Source organism: Amblyraja radiata, chromosome 29 (genome assembly GCF_010909765.2).
Source record: "Amblyraja radiata isolate CabotCenter1 chromosome 29, sAmbRad1.1.pri, whole genome shotgun sequence".
NCBI lineage: Eukaryota > Metazoa > Chordata > Chondrichthyes > Rajiformes > Rajidae > Amblyraja > Amblyraja radiata.
The window spans coordinates 16,689,137-16,710,166 of NC_045984.1; the positions used below are offsets into that span (position 1 = coordinate 16,689,137).

The 21,030-nt window shown below is 43.8% G+C and overlaps 1 protein-coding gene across 2 annotated transcripts in view; it reads right to left on the reverse strand.

Moving 5' to 3' along the window:
* LOC116989360 (cathepsin L1-like) overlaps positions 1 to 20,398 on the reverse strand; it is a 32,501-nt gene extending 12,103 nt beyond the window's left edge. The window contains exons 1-2 of one of the 2 annotated variants that reach the window (XM_033046681.1): positions 20,255 to 20,398; positions 2,811 to 2,952 (exon numbers count right to left, since the gene is read on the reverse strand). In XM_033046681.1, the coding sequence (XP_032902572.1) occupies positions 2,811 to 2,945 (135 nt within the window). In that variant the 5' untranslated portion in view covers positions 2,946 to 2,952; positions 20,255 to 20,398. Of the gene's footprint in view, positions 1 to 2,810; positions 2,953 to 7,331; positions 7,546 to 20,254 lie in introns of those variants that run through there. The other variant, XM_033046682.1, reaches the window with a different exon arrangement.
* Between the last annotated feature and the right edge of the window lie 632 nt (positions 20,399 to 21,030).

Consider the following 21,030-nt stretch of genomic DNA (forward strand, 5'->3'; position numbering starts at 1 on the left):
GACAGGGTGGGTGTGGAGAGGATGCTTCCTTTGATGAGAGGAGCTAGGGGTTACTGTTTAAAAATAAGTCAACCCATTTAAGACATAGATAAGGCAACATGTTTTCTCTCTGAGGGTCATGAATCTTTGAAACTCTCTTCCTCAGGTGGATTCGATGGGCCGAATGGCCTAATTCTACACCTTGAACTTGTGACTGTCAACAACCATTTATTTAAAACTACCTGCACACATGGTGGGTAGAGAGTTTCAGAACATTGTGCTAATAACAAAGAAGAAAACATAATATATTTCCACAGGACCACTACCAGAACTCTCAATACCAGGGCCCTGTAAGGCTGTGTTCTCAGCCTCGTGCTGTACTCCATATACTGCCATAGGATCAGATGCTGCTCTAAAGGGCCTGTCCCACTTGGGCGACCTAATCCGCAAGTTCTGGCGAGTTTGCCCTCGACTCATATTCGCAGCATGGTCGACACGAGGTCGTAGGAGGTCTACGTAACTCTCCTTCATGCTCGAGAGTGGTCTCCGCGTACTCGAGGCCTCAGCTAGGTCGCAGCGTTTTTTCAATATGTTAAAAAATGCCCGCAAAAAAAATTAAGGTCGCCTTGGAAAAAATCGATACTTTTTTTACTCGTAGTTGGTCAGCATGTTAGTTGTAGGTAATCGAGGGTAGTCGAAGGTAGTCTTAGATAGTATTCATCATAGTTGAAGGGAGGTGGAAGGGAGGTTGAAGGAGATCGAAGGAGGTCGTCTTCACTCTCCACTATTCGGTGTCCAATTTTCCCGAAGTTAGTCGTAGCTAGTCGTAGCTAGTTGAAGCTGGTCTTCAACATAGTCGAAGGAGGTCTTCTACATAATCGAACGAGGTCTTCTACATAATCGAACGAGGTCTTCTACATAATCGAACGAGGTCTTCAACATAATCGAACGAGGTCTTCAACATAATTGAACGAGGTCTTCAACTTGTCATTTTTTCAAACTCTTCAAAACTCGCCAATTAGGTCGCCCAAGTGGGACAGCCCCTTAACTCTATTCATGTTTGCACATGACACCACCATAGTTGGTCGATCTCAAACAATGGTGAGAAGAAGGAGTATAGGGAGAAGATAGTGAGCTAAGTAACATTGTTTTAAGACAACAACCTCTCCCTCTATACCTGCAAAATGAAGGAGTGAGTAATCAACTTCAGGAAGCACGGTAGAGTACATGCACCAGTCCGCATCAACATTACTGTGGTGAAGAGGGTCAAGAGCTTCAAGTTGCTAAGTGTAAATATCACTAAACGTTTATCCTGGTCATATCACATTGACGTTATGGTCAAGAAAGCACACCAATGTCTCGACATCCTCAGAAGGCTAAGGAAATTCAACATGACTCCTACCAATTCTTAAAGATACACCGTAGAAAGCATCCTATCGGGATGCATCACTGCTATGCCCAAGACCACAAAAAGTAGTTGTAGACACAGCATATCAAGTAAACTAACCTCCCCCCCCCCCCCCCCCCCCCCCCCAAGCCCACTGACTCCATCTGCACTTCACAGACATCACAACATCATAACATCATAACTCCTGAGCGGTAAAAGGACATTTCTTCTATCCAGAATTGTATGGTCTTGAGTAGCAATAATGCTCACTGGGGAAACAGCGTGCTCCGTTTTTGGTTGATTCTCTCGCACCAAGGTGAGGGAATCACTTAATTAAAAAATGTCTTAATTGACATGACAAGAATGAGTGGATAAAATTAGTGAAAACCATTTAACAACCAAAATTTAGGTTGAAACAATGGCCAATATCCCAGATAGAATTTGCATTAAAGCCACTGAGATCACGTCACAATAAATTTACAGGGCTATGTGGCAAGTGCCTGGCAAGTGCCACCACAATGCCTTGAAAGAGCTGAGAATTATAGGCTACAGTGGTAAGGTCTAGATCCTGATATCAAATTCCAAAGGACTGAAACTGTAGTCCTAGAGGGGATTTTAACTGGAGATAATTTTATCTTCCTGTTTGTTATTTGGGAGGTAAGGAGTATAGGCCATACAAATCCTGACTGTGCAAGGAACTGAAGAGTCATAGAGTCATACAGCGTGAAAACAGCCCTTTGGCTTTACTTGCCCACACCGACCAACATGTTGCATCTATAATAGTCCCACCTGCATGTGTTTGGCCCATATCCCTCCAAACCTGTCCTAACCATATACCTGTCTAAATGTTTCTAAAATGTTGCGATAGTACCTGCCTCAACCACCTCTCCCAGCAACTTGCTCCATACACCCACCAAACTTTGTGTGAAAAAGTTACCCCTTCAGGTTCCTATTAAATCTTTCCCCCTCACCTTAAATCTATGTCCTCTGGTTCTGAATTCCCCTACTCTGGACAATAGACTGTGCGTCTACCCGATCTATTCCTCTCATGATTTTGTGTACCTCTATAAGATCACCCCCTCATCGTCAAAGAGCTTAGAAAACATACGCTGACACAGAAGTTCTCTGATATGTGTGTAATAAAATTGGTCTCCCACAATGTGAGGCTCTTTATACTTGCTGTATTGGGAACTGGTCTGACCCAACAGGATATTGAATCTGCATGAACACTCTCCCAGCCACAGGGAGCTGAGTCTTACCTAAAACAATGCTGTAAAATAACTAAAGCAGAATACTGTACATAGGTTTATATGCACAATTTGATGCCATCACTGGCTACGCAAGAAACATATGGGGAGTTGTACACAGTTTGTGGTTACAGATGATGATGCAGGATGGTCCCTAATTGAGATTCGGCCTGCATTGGCTTGCTTCAGCCTCTTACCTCTATGTATTCCTTCTTGTGAAACGATTTCCAGTTCAGCCAGGCCCCATCCAATGCCGGATTGTGCATGTGGCCAAAGGCTACAGCCAGGAAGGGTGCCCAAAAGCAAATGGAAAGGAAGGATGGCTTCATCATGTACTACCTAGTGAACAAACAAATCACAGTCAATGAAGGTTGCTGGACAGTGACCCACAGACAAATTATGCACTTGGGATGCTTCTTAACTAATGAGATGACACAGTCCTTTTAATTCTCTGCAGTAAAGAAATCAGAGCCCCTTTCTGTCGCATTTGCAATTAAGAGCTGATGACAGATTAATATTCACGAGGTGGCTTCTCCTAATCATATTATTTACAAAAAATACAAGCAGAACATGTCATTCATTGCAGCAGACAATAAGGAACTGAGCTTCCTTAATCTCCTGAGGAAGTAGAGGTATTGGTGTGTTTTTTGGGCTGTAGTTTCAATGTGATTAGTCCAAGACGGATTATTGGTGACATTTACGCAGAGGATCTTGAAGCTCTTGACCATTTCCACTTCAGCACCATCAATGCTGATTGAGGCATGTAATCTACCGTGCTTCCTGAAGTCAATAGCTAGATAGTTCATAGTGCTGACATTGAGGGAGAGGTTGGTGGCTTGATACCGTATTACAAAACTATCTATCTCCTTCCTTTACTCTATCTCTTCATTGTTTGAGATCCAACCCACTACAATGATGTTGTCTGCAAACTTGTAAATAGGAGTAAGAGCAGGAGTTGGCTGCAGTAGCTGCATGGTATACAGTAAGGAGCTGAGAACGTATTTTTGCACGGTACCATTGTTGAGAATTATTGATGAAAATGTTTTGTCATCTGTCGTCACTGACTGTAGTCTATGGTCAAAAAGTTAAGAATCCAAAAGGCAGAGGGGAGTTGCTGACTCCTAGGTCCAGGAGTTTGGAAATGAGTTTGGTTCAGAGGGATGTTGGCCAAATGCAGGTAAATGGGACTAGCTCAGAATGCCAGCTTAGTTGGCATGGACATTGGATTGAAGAACCCATCTCCATCCTACACAGCTCTATAACTACATCAGTATAGCACATAAATGGGCCCTTCTGCCCACCACATCCAAGCTAACCTATCTGCCCTCCGACACTAATCCCATTTGCCACATCCTTTTATGCCCTTCCTAAGGTTTCAGATATTCAGAAGCTGCAACCTCTCACACGCAATATACACATGCAGACAGAATTAGAAAGCAATCTGGGAGTCTGCAAACCAATTTAAAACCTGTTGCACAGCACTCTCCACCCCAGGTCCCCAATGTAAGGGATGAGGATTCCTGTTTAGAAAGACCTCCGTCCTGTCACTGCCAGACAACAGAACAAACCACCACAGTGTGTTGCTATGGCATATGTGGGCAAGGAAGTGGAGAGTGTGCAGTAGTGGCCAGTACAGGAAATACCTCTGTGGGGCATAGAACAGTGCAAAGGGCAATTCTGAGCAACAGCTCAGGCTATCTAACATCCTGCCACCTCTGGACTCTGGAAGTATGGGCCCTCTGTCACAGTCTCTCAAATGTTCCATGCATGTATTGTTTGAGGAGAAAACATGCTGCTGATGGATTATACGAGAATATATTTAATTGAATGTACAGTAAAAATACAGAAAAACATGTACTGTATTTACTGTATATGTTATGAATAAAGTCAATTTTTGAAAATAAAATTCACGAAAAGGCACCCAAACAACAACTTTTCAACGAAAACCTTCTTGTGCACATTGTTTGTCTGTTATAGTATGCAAGGCTGCCGGACAATTTAGCACTTTCAAAATTGGTAAGAATTAGAAAACAATTAAGTGACTAGTGGTTGACAGACTAAATGGTTCGCTTCAGTTTAACCACTGGAGTCATTAAAACCATGTCTGTTTTACCACAGGTGATTCCATTTAATAGCGATTTTAGTACAAGATAACTTCTAACATTAATTTCCTCAGGTTTGACAGAATTATGTTAGTATTAGAAATTGCCCACACATCAATGCAACTATCTCCACACTCTCACTTATTGTATGCTTTTCAGCACAGTGGCTTAGCGGTAGAATTATTGCCTTACAGTGCCCGAGACCCAGGTTTGATCCTCACTGTGGTTGCTGTCTGTATGAAGTTTGCACATTCTCCCTGTGATCGTATGGGTTTTCTCTGGGTGCTCCAGTTTCCTCCCACATCCAAAAGACGTGCAGATTTGTTGGTTAATGGGCTTCTGTAAATTATCCCTCGTGTGTAGGATAGAACTAGTGTCAATGGGTGATCAGTGGTCGGTGGGGATTTGGTGGACTGAAGGGCCTGTTTCCACGCTGTATATCTAAGCTAAGCTTACCATGGTGTATCTTTGTTTACAAGTGTCCGTCCATTGTTGCAACAGAAAGTTACAACACCTGTAATTGAAATACATACTTAATTTAAAGTGTTTGCCCCACCTCGAAAAAAAGTGCTTTCTGCAGCCAGAATGGCCTGTAGCTCCTTCAACCAGGTCTAGACTTAGAGGAAAGCTGACACTGATGCTGTATCAAACACTGCAACAATGAGGTTTCTAAGCAGGAAGGAGAGTTGAAAAGACTTGGGGCGGGACCTCGAGTGTTTGGCAATGGTGCAAAGACGCAGGGGGTGCACAACTTGAGCATAAGAGTAGCTGCAAAGAAGCTTGAAGAGAATCAGGAAACAGAGACAACAAATCCGAAGTTGAGAATATTTTAAACATTGTTGGACAGTCAATGCAGGTCAGAAATAACAGGGATGACGTATGAATGAGATACGATCTGAATTAATGTATCAACAGTAACACTGTAATGTAGATCACCACACACTGGTTTGCACTTCCTGAAACGTAGTTGGTTGCAGTTTAAGGTAACAACCAATTTTCAACCGAAAGGGAAAGGAACTGCTGATGTCAGAAATTTTGATTAAGGTTTAAAAAAAATGCAAGATATCAAACATGTTATAAGTTGCAAAGATGAGGGGGGGGGGGTGGAAAGAACAAGGGGAATATCTGTGAGGATGGGAGACCAAGTACTATCACAACTTTTAAGAAATATTTAGACAGGCACATGGATAGAATAGGTTTAGTGGGATATGGGACAAAAGCAGGCAGGTGGGACCAGTGTAGATGGGGCATGTTGGTCAAGGTGGGATAGTTGGCCCAAACGCTGTATAACTGACTCTCTATGACCATGTGTTGTGGTGTTGGTTGTGTCACCCCGAGCAGGACACTCTGGTCAAATTCAATGATCCCCTTCTCCCTTGAATAGGATCACCAGACTCACCCCTCCAGCTCCTGTGAGGGGTGAGTCTGAGGTTTACATGTTGTTAAAGAAGGAACTGCAGATGTTGGAAAATCGAAGGTACAAAGGTACAGTGGAAAATCAAAGAACCACAGAGGTTTACATAGTGGGTCAGGACTGGGCATCTGTCCTGGCAGCACGCTCCAGGCCAGCACCTACCATTATCTTGCCCCACACACCTCCTTTAAACTCTCCCACTCTCACCTTAAAGTTATGCCCTCTTGTCTTTGACATTTCCACCCTCGAAAAAAGGTTCTCATCTTTGTGTGAACTTCTGTCAGATCTCTCAGTAGCCTCCAACGTTTCAGAGAAAACAATCATATCTGCCTAACGTCTCCTTATACCTAATACCTCTAATCTAGGCATCAGTCTGGTAAACCTTTTCTGAGCCATCATCGAAACTTCCACATCCTTCCTGTAATGAGGCAACCAGAACTGCATGCAATTCTCCAAATGCGGACTCACCAAAGATTTATATAGCTGCAACACAACTTCCTAACTCTTATACTCAATGCCCAATGACAGCAAGCATACACACTGTGTAGGTAGAAACTGCAGATGTTGGTTTGGACCAAAAATAGACACAAAATGCTGGAATAACTCAACGGGTCAGTCAGCATCTCTGGAGAAAAAGAATAGGTGACGTTTCAGGTCGAAACCTTTCTTAGCGTCACCCAGCCATTTTCGCTTTGTACATCAATACTCAATGCTGTTTAAGGTTCTTTTGGCACCCAGGGAACCAAACCCCTCTGGTGGACATAGTTGACTGTAGATGCCCCAGTGATGTGTTACCACACACTCCTCTCTCCTCTCCCCACCCCCACTCACTCGGTGTGGGAGGAAGTGCACAACATAACTGTGGATCTGCCTCAGTCTAAAGAAGGGTCTCGACCTGAAATGTAAAATCCATTCCTTCTCTCCAGAGATGCCGCCTGTCCCGCTGAGTTACTCCAGCATTTTGTGTCTATCTTCGCTGCAGTCAATAAACCGGGCTCAGGGAGACCGGCGAGTAAGCATGACAAATTAACCATTTACATTTCCACCGTGAACCTGTGTCAAACGGAAACAAAAAGCCCCCAGCCCTTCCTGAAGTCGTGGAGCAGAACCGCGTACATCTCTACTTGTTTAATTTCTCCGTCCCATCAGGCTGGATGTGATCTGACATTTACCCCAGAGTCGGGGCCACAGTGTCCACTAACCTTCTCGAGGTCCCCACCTTCTGCTCCAGTTGTTGCGTGCCTGCAGGAACCCTTCTCTCCAATTGCAAGCAGATCTCTGATCTGATCCTCACCAACAGCCGCTGGTCCCGAACCCTCGCCCTCCACACACGGCGGCTGCACAGACTGGCAGAGTTCAACCGCCCTCGCCGCTTATCAAAACACTGGCTCCTCCTCGGTCGACACTAGATGTGACCGCCTATTTTTCTATCTTTATGGTGTTTGTTCTCAGCAAACTCACGATTCATTTCTGCGACTGAACTTCCTCCTCTCCCCTTTGTTACTAAGTTTCCACTGATCAACCTCAGGCAAGAACTCATTAAATATAACCATATAACAATTACAGCACGGAAACAGGCCATCTCGACCCTTCTAGTCCGTGCCGATCTCTGGAAACAAGTTATATAATCATAGACACAAAATGCTGGAGTAACTCAACGGGACAGGTAGCATCTCTGGTGAGATGGAATGGGTGACCTTATCGAATCATAGAATCAAACAGGCCCTTCGGCTAATTTGCCCACACCGACCAACATGTCCCAACTTCATTAATCCCACCTAACTACTTTGGGCACATATCCCTATAAACCTAACCTATCCATGTACTAAAAGTTTCTTAAACGTAGCAAAAGTACCTGCCTCAACTACCTCCTTCGGCAGCTTATTCCATACACCCCCAACCCTTTGTATAAAAACGTTACCCCTCAAATTCCCATTAAATCCTCCCCCCCAACCCACCTTAAAACTTTGGTTCGGAGAGATTGAAGGAATGCTTTTCCAGGGTTTTAAAAAAAAGAAGCAGATAATGGTGGACATATTCAACAAGTCAAGCAGCAGAGAAACAGACTCCAGTCAAGAACCAAGAGTGTTTTATTGTCATATGGCCCAGATAGAACAATGAAATTCTTACTTGCTGCAGCACAACAGAATATGTAAACATAGTACACTGTAAACAAAATGATAAACAAGAGAAAGGAAAAAAGAAAAAAGATAAGGTACACAAAAATGCTGGAGAAACTCAGCGGGTGCAGCAGCATCTATGGAGCGAAGGAAATAGGCAACGTTTTGGGGCCGAAACCCAAGGGTTTCGGCCCAAAACGTTACCTATTTCCTTCGCTCCATAGTTGCTGCTGCACCCACTGAGTTTCTCCAGCATTTTTGTGTAGGTTCGATTTTCCAGCATCTGCAGTTTCTTCTTAAACAAAGAAAAAAGATAGTTCAGTGTATATATACACATACTCACAAGCACACTTACACACATACTCAAAAAACAAACAATAGTAGTGCAATAATAATAATAATAATAATAATAATAATAATAATAATAGTCTATTGTAGTTCAGAGCTTATTTGAGGTTGTAGTGTTTAATAGCCTGATGGCTGTAGGGAAAAAGCTGTTCCTGAACCTGGACTTTACAGTTTTCAGGCTCCTGTACCTTCTTCCCGACGGCAGGGTTGAAATGAGTGTGTGGCCAGGATGGTGTGGGTCTCTGATGATGTTAGCTGCCTTTTTAGGCAGCAACTTCGATAAATCCCTTCGATAGTGGGGAGGTCAGAGTCGGTGATGAACTGGGCAGTGTTCACCATTTTTGGCAGTCTTTTCCGCTCCTGGACATTCAAGTTTGTGAGGGATAAGATGATTAAACCACCATCATTGCGAGGGGCCGAATGATTGGAGTCACCGACCTTGTGATGGGCTGAGTAGCTGGAATCACCAACCTTGTGATTCGAACAAACAGTCAGACCTTCAGAGCTGTTGATAACATTGTAGAATAACAAGATGAGGTAAGGAATGTAGCTGACAACACAGAAGCTATTCTTTAGGTCAAAGGCAATTAAGTAGGTTAGGCCAACAGATACTGCGCATGCTTAAAAGGTTAAATGAATATTAACTTTACGCCCCTCATGACAAAGAACCTAATTTAAATGTACATGCGATGTATGATGTGGGAGGAGAGGGAATGATTGATGATGCACGGAGGGGAGGGTTGGAAGATGGTGAACCTCGGTACTCTGATTGGAAGGGGTCAGAAGGGGAGGCGTCTGATCAATAAAGACTGTATAAATTAATTGTATAAAAATAGACATTTTTCCTTAGCTCGGGGTGTCTCAACTTGGAGAGGCACCCGATTCTGCAGACTCGCAAATAAAGAATTTCTTGTTTCCACGATTTAGTCTCTGAGTAGTGATTGTGAGCACAAACAATATATCTCACAAGTTGCTGAACCAGGCCATGATGCAACCAGTCAATATGCTCTCTACTGTACCGAACAGACTCAATGTTTCAATTGGGAGAGCCCTCCTCAGCTCTCTGTTCTTGAAAGATTGCTATGATCAACCAGACAACATATGCTAACATTTTGTAAATGTAAAGATTGAAGATGTACATCAACAGTATAATCAATATTAACTTTGTATTAGGTAATTAAAAAAAAAATCATTTTTCAGTATCTGGCTAACACTGACATTTCTTGCTCACCCCACATTGCTCTTGTGATGGTGGCAGTCGGCTGTCTTCTTGAACCGTTACAGTCCACGGATTGGAGGTGCCCCCAGAGTTTTGTTGAGGAAGAAGTTCAAGGATTTATTCTGGCGATAAAATCCCAACTCAGGATAAATAGCGATTTGAAGAGGAACCCATAAAAATACTCAGCTGATCGAGCAGCATCTGTGGGGCGAGGAGGGGGGGGGGGGGGGGGGGGGGGGGGGGGGGAGGCTGTTGATGTTTGGGGTCGAAATCCTGCATCAGGACACTGATGAAGTGTTGGTATTTCCATGCTGGTCCTCAGTGTTCCCATCAGTGGTGGTGTTCCCACTGCATTTCTCCGGGTCCTTCTTGATAACAGGAATTAGGAGTTGCTGTCAGAGTAGTCTGGGCAAGTAACTGGAGTGCATTTTGCAGACGGTGCAAGCTGTGATGTTCATCATGATGGTACATCAAAAGAATGTTCAGGTTGGTGGATGGAGCGCTGATCAACTGGGCTGCTTTGCCCTGGATAGTATTGAGTTTCTTGAATGAGACCCGTACTAATCCAGGCAAGTGGAGAGCATTCTAATACACAATGGACTCATGCCTTGTAGGTGGGGGAAAAGAAAGGGGAGCTCTTACTCCGAAGGGAATACCTGAAAGAGTGGTGGTGGCAGATGTACTGACAGCATTTAATGTGTCTAAACGAGCACTTGAATGGTCTCACCATAGAAGTCTACAGGCCAAGTGCTGAAAGATGGTGTCAATAAAGATGATGCCGCTGGTTGGCAAAGGTGTAGTGAGCTGACTGGTCTGTTGACTCTAGGTTGAGGATCATGGAATATCCAGCCTCTTGTTGCCACGTGATATACGTGGCTGCCAGTTCAGTTTCTGGTCAATGGTGAGCCCAGAGTGTTGAAGTTTGATCCGCTGACCTGGAGAAAACCAATGCATAACTTGGAGAGTTTCTCATCCCAATAACTGACATATCTACCTCCTGACCCCAACGTTGAACTGGAGTGAATGGGTGATTGATAGTTGGCATGGACACAGTGGGCCAGTCTGAAGAAGGGTCTCAACCCAAAACATAACCTATTCCTTTTTCTCCAGAGATGTTGTCTGACCCGCTGAGTTACTCCAGCTTTTTGTTTCTATCTTTGGGCCATAGGGCCTGTTTACAAGCTATATCTTTCAATAAATGAACCAATCAATTCTATGGCTGGGCCTGGACTCCATCCTAAAGAATTCTTGTAGCGACACTTGGACTTTTGGAACCTAAAGACTCATTGTAAGGCCTACCCATAGCATTGAAACTCTCTGTTCATTTTTGTCATTGTAAGATTTCCTCACTCATGCAAACATACCACAACTCTATTCTGAAGTTCGCTAGGGTATATAAAATGTAATGTCAAATTATTTTCCATGAGAGTCAGGCAGCAAGCAGCACAGTTTTTGAAGATAACCACCAACGCACCCTTATCAAACTTTCTGACCACACATGACTTGAGTCAACATATTGGATCTTTGTGCAGCTGAATAATCAAACTGATCCAATGCACTTGTTATTTTTGCTTTTGAAATCATGTGCCCGAGAGGCCCACCGAGTATTTTGCAATTCCTGTCACATGACTTTTGCAACTTCTCCTATCGAGGTTTCGACTTAACTCAGGTCTCGGGACCGGTTTACTGAAAACGAGAGGAAGTTGGAGGTTAAATATCTATATGCCGCACACGGTTTGCTCAATTGCTCCCTTAGCAGCCAGAACTAGGAACAAGGGGTTTTGTAATATATCAGTTAATCAAAAGATATCCTGCTACCAGGGCGGTTTCGTGTCAGAAGTGAAACTGCACTTCTAACTTTCAATCATGTGAAGAATCCCTGACACAATGAGTCATCATGATGATGAAGGAAACCAGTTAGCCCAATTACCTCAAGTGTATCTGCAATTTCCCATTGAAGCCAGGTGTTTACTTCCATCACTCTAGAAGGCAGTGCCCGCCACTCAGTGTAAAAGTGTTCTTCAGATCCACCCACCCTCTCCACATTGCTTACCAAAAAATCTCTGTCCTTCGTGCTTGCACCATCTTTGTCTGCGTTATTTAAACCTGTTATAATCTTGTCCACCCCTGTCAAATCTTCCCTCTGCCTCCTTTGCTCCCTCAGTCTAACCTTACGGCTGATATCCCAGGATCCATTCTACGAACTACCTTCTCTGCACCCTCACAAGGACCATCATATCTTCCTACATGATGTGACCAAAGTTGGACACAGTACTCTCATTGTGCTTTATAAAGGTTCATCATAACTTCTCTGCTTTTGTAAAACTCCATTAATCTGGAATGTTCAGCACTTTTGTGTTGTTGGGTGGGTGGATTTTCTGGATTATTGGATGTTATTCTAGTAATACCTCAACACACTTTTAATAATGTTGTACAAATTTAATGATGTTGAAAGATGTTGCACAGTAACAGTTCAGTAAACAAGGTAAGTTTAAAGTGAAGCAAAAAAAATGCTGGAGGAACTCAGTGGATCAGGCAGCTTCTTTGGAGGGAAATAGATAGACAACGTTTTGCGTCGGGATCCTTCAGACATCATAGGATGGTGAACGGGGTAACGAGGGAGCTGGAGAGAGGATGAGAATTCCAAAAAACATTTGTTGGTGAACCAGATGGCAAACAGTCAGATAACAGAGTTTTACTCTATCCCTATTTATTGCTAATAACTCTCTTAATTTTAGTTTTAGTTTTAGAGATACAGTGCGGAAACAGGCATTTCTGCCCACCGAATTCACACTGACCAGCGATCCCTGTACATTAACGCAATCCTACACACACTAGGGACATGTTATACTTATTCCCAGCCAATTAACCTACAAACCCGTACGTCTTTGGAATGTGGGAGGAAATCAAAGATCTCTGAGAAAACCCATGCGGTTACGGGGAGAACGTACAAACTCTTTGCAGACTGCACTCATAATCGGGATCAAACCCAGGTCTCGGGTGCTGCAAGGGCTGTACATATAAAATAGAGAATTGGACAAGGTAGATGCAGGAAAAATGTCCCCGATGTTGAGGGAGTCCAGAACCAGGGGTCATAGTTTAAGAATAAGGGGTAGGCCATTTAGGACTGAGATGAGGAAAAACTTTTTCACCCAGAGTTGTGAATCGGTGGAATTCTCTGCCACAGAAGGCAGTGCAGGCCAATTCACTGGATGTTTTCATGCAATAGTTAGATTTAGCTCTTAGGGCTAAGTGTATCAAGGGATATGGGGGAAAAGCCGGAACGGGATACTGATTTTGGATGATCAGCCATAATCATATTGAATGGCGGTGCTGGTTCGAAGGGCCAAATGGCCTACTCCTGCGCCACCGTGCCTCCCTGTGTCCTCTGTGTCTTAAAAAAACATGCAGATGAACCTACATCTTTGACTCTGCACATTCATAGAAGGAAAGCATCCGCCAAAGTATCCACCTCACACTTCTCTATGCAATTCTCCACACACTTGCTCATTTGTGACGTTACAATTGATTGATATCAACCTCACCGCATGCTGAGACTCCATGATTGGTATCACTGACAATTCATGACATTTCACTCAGTACACCAATATTCTCAGCTATTGATTAAAAAAAAGGCACTCTAACTCTGAGCCCAGAGAGGGCCAGGCTCTAACATTCACCAATCTGAAAATAAACTTCAAGACAATTTTCCCCAATGTTTACAGTGACAGATTTTTTAAGCTTTTACTGAAAATCATGCGAGAAAGCTCTTGAATTTGAGATTCTGAAGAGGAAGTGTAACCAGTTTCATGCTCGGTTCACAATTTCTGGGGGAAATGGCATCCTGAACCTCTGACTACTTCCACAACCCCAACATCAACACTCAATATTGGCAGCCTGCACCACTGCTGCCATCACTGTGGAACCTCACAACTTCTACACCTCTCCACAAGACACTTGTAAAAACCTGAACTGAAAACAGAGTGCACTGGAAATACTGAGCAGATCTGGCAACTTCCGTGGCACGAGAAACAGAGTTAATGTTTCAGGTTAAATAATATATAACAATAAAGCATAGAAAAGGCCCTTCCACCCCCCATGTCTGCCATGACCATGATTCCACTCGAGTTTCCCATCTGCCTGCATGTACTCCATGTCCTTCTACTCCATGCCTGTCCATGTGTCTGCTAAATGCCTATTAAACATTGCTGTTGTATCTGCTCCCATTGCCTTCCCTAGCAGCATGCTCTGGGCACAAACCATTCTGAGTATAACAAGACTTGCCTTACAAATCTCCTTTAAACTTTGTCCCACTCACTTTAACTCTATGACTTGCAGCATTTGATATTTCTACCCTGGGAAAAAAAGACCATCTATTTTACATATGCCTCTCATAATTTTATACACTTCATTCAGGACGCCCCTCAGCCTCTGACATTGGAATGAAAACATGTTTGTCCAAGCTTTCCTTACTGCTAATACATTCCAATCCAGGTAACATCCTAATAAATCTCTTCTGCAATCTCTCCAAAGCCTCCACATTGGTCCTGTAGTAGGGCGATCACACAAAACCTTAAAGGTGGCGTAAACATAGTTTTCTGCAGCTGCACATGACTTCTCAACCATTATATCCCATGCCCCATCGATGAAGGCAAACATACTGCACATCTACTCTATCCACTTGATCCTACCCTTGATATACGACTCAGTAGCCTATAACTTCAAGGATTATCCCCTTTGGCCTTTTGGCCTTTTTGAACAGGTACCACCTGCTCTGGAAAGGAGCCCAATGATCCAGCTAAATGAAACCCTCCTTCCCACGCCAGTTCTTTAGCCGTGGATTGTACGGCACTCTCATCCTATTTCTAAAAATCACTTGCATGTGGCACAGGCTGTAATCCTGAAATTTAAAATGTCAGAGGCTCTACTTTGTAACTTTCTATCTACTTCCAAAACATTCTTTATAGGTGGATCTTGCCTCTTTTTCTGCCTATGGCGTTGATGCCAGTGTGGACCATGACATCAGGCTGTTCAGCCTCCCCTTTCACAATGCCAGAGACATCTTTGACCCTGGCACCAGGGAGGCAACACATCATCTTGACGTCCAGTTATTGCCATGGAAACACCCATCTGTGGCCCTAATTATATAGTTCCGATCACCACCGCTGCCTTACACTTTGACCCTCCCTGCTGCACAACAGAGGCAGCTGTGGTGCCACTGATACTGGCTGGTGCTGTTGCTTTTCTTGAGAGGGTATCCCCCTCCGCAACGGTATCCAAAGCTGTTAGAGAGGGGATAACCTTTCATCAGCACTGGGAAAAGTTGGAGATTGGCTGGGCTGGAGAGAAAAGCAGACATGCCATCTTTTCCACATTTACATTGCTCCTCTGTAGTACGGTGAAGGGGGGATGATGTAGTGAGACAAGCAGTGGTGGATCTGCCTGAAAGAGAAAACGAAGGTGTGACTAACACTCACCACCACTTATGTCAATGATCTTACTTGCTCATCACCCAACACGGAGCTTTCTTCAATCTGCAATGTTAACTGTTTCTCTTTCCACGGATGTGAGCTGATCTGATTTTTTCCCACAGCAGTTTGTTTCAAATTTCCAGCTGATTTCCAGCCAGATTTAAAACTAAACTAACGTTGGAAATCTGAACAAAAAGCAGAAAATGCTGGAAAAAACAGATCAGGCAATATCCGTAGAAAGAGAAACAGTTAACACTGGTTGAAGAAAGGTCTGTTTTCTCCTTTGTTCTAGTTTTCCCCATTTGTTTCAGATTCCAGCATCTACAGCTTTGCTTTTGATTTTTACAGATCTTACTGTTCTCCCCACCTCCTCCCCTTCCTCTGCAATTTTAAGCAATTTTATGTCTTTAACTTTCTCTTGTTCTGTTCAATGTTCATCAACCTGAAAGGTTTACTCCGCTTCTCCCTCCACAGATGCTATATCAGTAACAATGTTTCCAAGTACCTGCTCCATTCCAGTGGGATTGGCTACTGGGTGAGGATGACCCTGACAATAAGGGGGGAAGTTTCAGGAGAGAGAATGGTGGAGACCAGGACAAAACAATACAGCCAGCCCCCGCCCACGAACACAGCCAGCCCCCGCCCGCAAACACAACCAGCCCCGGCCCGCGAACACAGCCCACACTCCGCTCCTTCAGCTTTATTCTCGGGGCCGATGATTGACAGCGGGTGCCGGAAGGGGCGTCGCCATCCCAGCGAATAACAGACCAATAACTTTTGTAATATTTCACCAATCGGTACAAAACCTGGTGCGCTTGGAGCAGAGGAGAACGGTGAGAAAGGTGGCGAAAAATCCCAGCGATATAGGGTACCGTTTTTTCACAAATTTAAAAACAACACAGACCAGAAGAGGACAAGATGGGTAGTAATAGTATAGATAGATGGGCCAAATGCAGGCAGGTGGGACTAGTGTAGATGGGACATGTTGGCCAGTGTGGGCAAGTTGGGCTGAGGGGCCTGTTTCCACACAGTAATATTCTACAAGTCTATGACATTCTGCTGTCTAATGTATAAGTCTACTGCACCAAAAACTGTCAGAAAACAAGTGCCAGGGCCCTGCATGACGTGAAGCCAGGAAGTGGTTTCAAAGTCTTTCCTCAACATCTAAAGCATCAGCTCTGAACTAACCGATTAAAAATAAATTTCTCCACTCTGCAACTAAGGAGGATGCATTGACGGATACACTGCCATTGCCTTATAATGAAGATTGACGCAATGTGCTGGAGTAACTCAGTAGGTCAGACATTATCTCTGGGGAAAAAAGATGGATGACTATCTGGTCGGGACCCCTCTTCAGATTGAAAGACTGAATGCCTTATAATGAAGACAGGACAGGAACTGAAGAAGAGGAAATGTAGAAGAAACCAACACTAAAGGATTATACCGACTATGATGTCACCTTCCAAGCCTACTGCACCAAAAACTGTCAGAAAGAGTCCTGCATGACTTCAAGCCAGGAAGTGGTTTCAAAGGCTTTCCTTGACATCTAAAGCATCAGCTCTGAACAAATTGTTTAAGACTTGGACATTTGGCATGAAATGTCGGAAGTCTCAGAAGACTAAGGACATTTGGCATGTACTACTACAACTACTCATACTAACTGCTACAGATGTATAGAAAGCATCTTATTAGGATGCATCACAACTTGGTTTGGCAACAAATCTGCCCAAAACTGAAATAAATTGCAGGGTTGTGGATGTAGCCTAGTCCATGATACAAACCAACCTCTCTCTTCCCTCTCCTCTGACCTCATCTACACTTCGTATTGCGTTGGGAGAACAGCCAACATAATCAAGGATTATTTACACCCCAATCATTCCCTCTTCTCCACTCTCCTGTCGGGCAGATGATGCAAAAGCCTGAAAGCATGTAGCTAGATTCAGGAACAGCTACATCCCCATTGTTATTAGACCACTGAACGGCCCTCCTATAAACTAAGGGTACTGTCCTAATCTCCTAGTCTATCTCACTGCTGTCCTCACTTCTTTTAAACTGCACTTTCTATGTAACTGTAATGAAATAGTTTTGTAACACTATATATTGCATTTTGATATTATCTCTTTGCACAACCTGGTATACTTGTGTAACAGTTTGATTGTACTCATGTATAGTCATTGTGCTGCTACAGTAAGATCTGGTCAAAGCACAACAACAATGTTTTTTTACTGTGACCACTGTGACAATAACAAAGCAATACCAATACAATGAGATCATGGATAATCTTTCCGTTTTGCACAACTTCCTTTTGCAGTAACCCCTTCAGTTCTCCCATATCAAAACAAATCTACAGACCAGAGTTCCTGGAGCAATATCCCTTCTTTGTGAATTCCCTATAAAGAGTTCTGTGCTAAGATGTGGAAATAATTGGCTTCCCTTTGTGAAGAGGCCAATTGCAGGATAATTATTGGCTGCCCTTTGTTGCGACATTGCTCTGACGGTAAGTGCCAAATCACCTGGAAAATCCCCTATTCTTCTTCTTTCTGTGGCACATTTTATATAGGAACAACGCCCCGCCTGTAAAATTTCCCCCAGGGCAAAAACACGTCACTTGTTCGTGATGTTTATAAATGACTTGGACAAAATTGTAGATTGATAGATTAACAAGTTTGCAGACAATACAACAACAAAAAAATCGGCGGGGTTGCAGACATTGATGAAGACTGTCAAATATGGGCAGAGAACATATGGGCAGAGAAATGGCAGATGGAGTTTAATCTGGACAAGTGCGAGTGTTGTACGTTGGGAAAGTATACAGTCCATGGCAGAAAACCTAACTGCATTGATATATAGAGGGATCTTGAGGTCCAAGTTCATAGCTCTCTGAGAGGAACAACACAAGTAGATAGAGTGGTGGAGATATACAAGTATGGTATACTTGTCTTATCAGTTGAGGCATTATTGAGAAAGTCATGATGCATCTTTACAGGACTTTGGTTAAGCTGCATTTGGAGTTTTCTGATCACCCCATTACAGGAAGGATGTGAAGAGTTTGGAAATAGCACACAAGAGGTTCACCAGAAACAAAAAAGAAGGCACTAGAGTAACTCAATGGTCAGACAGCATCTGGAGGCAATGGCTAGGTGATGTTTTGACAGAATCACACTTCAGGTTAAAGAGGTTGACCAAAATGCTGCCTGGATGGGACCCATGGGCTTGGGTTCAGCTCAGCTTATATCTTTGTAGCCAAGCAGAAGTTTTGTGCAGATGATTAGACAATAGTTTGGTCAGCAGGAAATGTGGGTTAATCAATTAGCTCACACATTGGCAAAGCAGTGATGCTGTCAAAGAACTGAGGTTAATATCACGCGTGGTGTGGGAAGACACATGTTAGAGAGGACTTTGCTTAAACTAATCTCATGTAATTTGAGTGGAGGGTTCTAAACTGATAGGGGAAGGTTTCATCGACTGACTAATGTTCTGCAAGGTGAACTTTCCTTTTATGGTAGGGTGACCACAACTTCCAAATGGGAGAAGAACAAGATAACAAGGTGGAACAGTGGTGCAGCTGGTAGAGTAGCTGCTTCACAGCACCAGAGACCCACGTTTGATCCTGACCTTGGGTGTGACCAACATGTGCATGTGCTCTCGGTGAACGTATGGATTTCATAGAAACATAGAAACATAGAAAATAGGTGCAGGAGTAGGCCATTCGGCCCTTCGAGCCTGCATCGCCATTCGATATGATCATGGCTGATCATCCAACTCAGTATCCTGTACCTGCCTTCTCTCCATACCCCCTGATCCCTTTAGCCACAAGGGCCACATCTAACTCCCTCTTAAATATAGCCAATGAATTGGCCTCAACTACCTTCTGTGGCAGAGAATTCCACAGATTCACCACTCTCTGTGTAAAAATATTTCATCCGGATTCCTCCGACATCCTAAAGGCGTGAGGGTTTGAGAGCTAATTGGCCTCTGTAAATTGTCCACAATGTGAGGAGGGAGTGGATGCAAAAGGAAGAAATAGCCTGTCCCACTTAGGCATTTTTTTAGGCGACTGCAGGAAACTATGCAGTCGCCACATGGTCGCCATATGTTCGCGGGTGGTTGCCGGGGAGTCGCCTTCATGGTCGTGAGGAGTTCCCGTATTCTGGGAATTAGTCGTGGCCTCATTATGGTCACCGTGAATTTTTCAATATGTTTGAAAATTTGCGGCGACTAGAATGAAGTCACCATGGAGAGTAGCGGGAATTCTCGAGCCGTAGGTGGGTCGCCAGGAGGTCTAAGTGGGACAGGCCCATAACATAAAACTAATGTGAAACGGTAATCAGTGGCCGGCGTGGACTTGGTGGGCCAAATGGCCTGCAATATCTTTCAATCCATAAAACAGGCTGTTGATTTCCTGACCTGAAACATCACCTCTCCTTTATACCGCGCTTTGTGTCTATCTTCAATATTTAACATGTTCACAGGTCTGGTTCTGCTGCCCTCGAGTGGAGATAACAAGCACAGCACTCCGGCAATCGGTGACCTTGTACCTATACTGGAATTTGGACAATTTTTACACTGGACACTTTTTACATATATCAAGCCAATTAACCTAAAAACCTGTATGTCTTTGGAATGTGGGAGGAAACCAAAGATCTTGGAGAAAACCCACGCAAGTCACGGGGTGAACGTACAAACTCCATACAGACAGCGCCCGTAGTCTCCAGCGCTGCATTTTTGCTGTAAGGCAGCAACTCTACTGCTGCGCCACCGTGACCTTACCTTGTTGGAGCAACTCAGTGGGTGAGGCAGCATATGGAGAGAAGGAATGGGTGATGTTTTGGGTCGAGACCCTTCTTCAGTCTCAACCCGAAACATTCCTTCTCTCCATAGATGCTACCTCACCCACTGAGTTGCTCCAGCATCTTGTGTCTACCTTTGATTTTATCCAGCATCTGCAGTTCTTTCTCACAACTTACCTTGTTCAGCAGGAATCATGTCAGTAGGAGGGGGACCTTTGCTCCAAGTTACAAGAGGCGACGGAGAGAAAGTTCTGAGGAAAACATCTCCTGGTGCTTTTTCTGGGTAAATTTCTCGTTCACATGCCATCTTCAAATGACAAAAGCCCCCTTTTCTCTCATCAACAGCCCTGCAATAGAAGGGATGCAGTGAACAAAGAATGCCTAGAAGCGCATTGCCATCTTAGTGTTGACATAGAAACATTGAAAATAAGTGCAGGAGTAGGCCATTCGGCTCTTCAAGCCAGCACCATGTGATCATGGCTGATCATCCAGAATCAGTACCCTGTTCCTGCTTTCTCCCTATATCCCTTGATTCTGTTAGCCCTAAGAGCTATATCTAACTCTCTCTTGAATACATCCAATGAATTGACCTCCACTGTTTTCTGTGGACGAGAATTACAGATTCACAACTCTCTGGCTGAAAAAGGTTTCCTTCATCTCAGTTTTGGTTTATTATTGTCACGTGTAGCAACTTACAGTTTAAAAAAAAAACTTTGTTTTGCATGCTATCCAAGCAAATCACACCTTACACGAGTAGATAGAAGGAACTGTTCATTCTGGTTTACAAAAAAAAATGCTGGAGGAACTCGGCAGGTCAGGCAGCATCTCTTGAGAACATGGATAGATACTCCCGAATTGGCCTCCTTTACATCAATGAGACCAAGCGTAGATTAGGCAACTGTTTCGCTGAACACTTGCACTCGGTCCACCAAGACCTGCAGGATCTCCTTGCT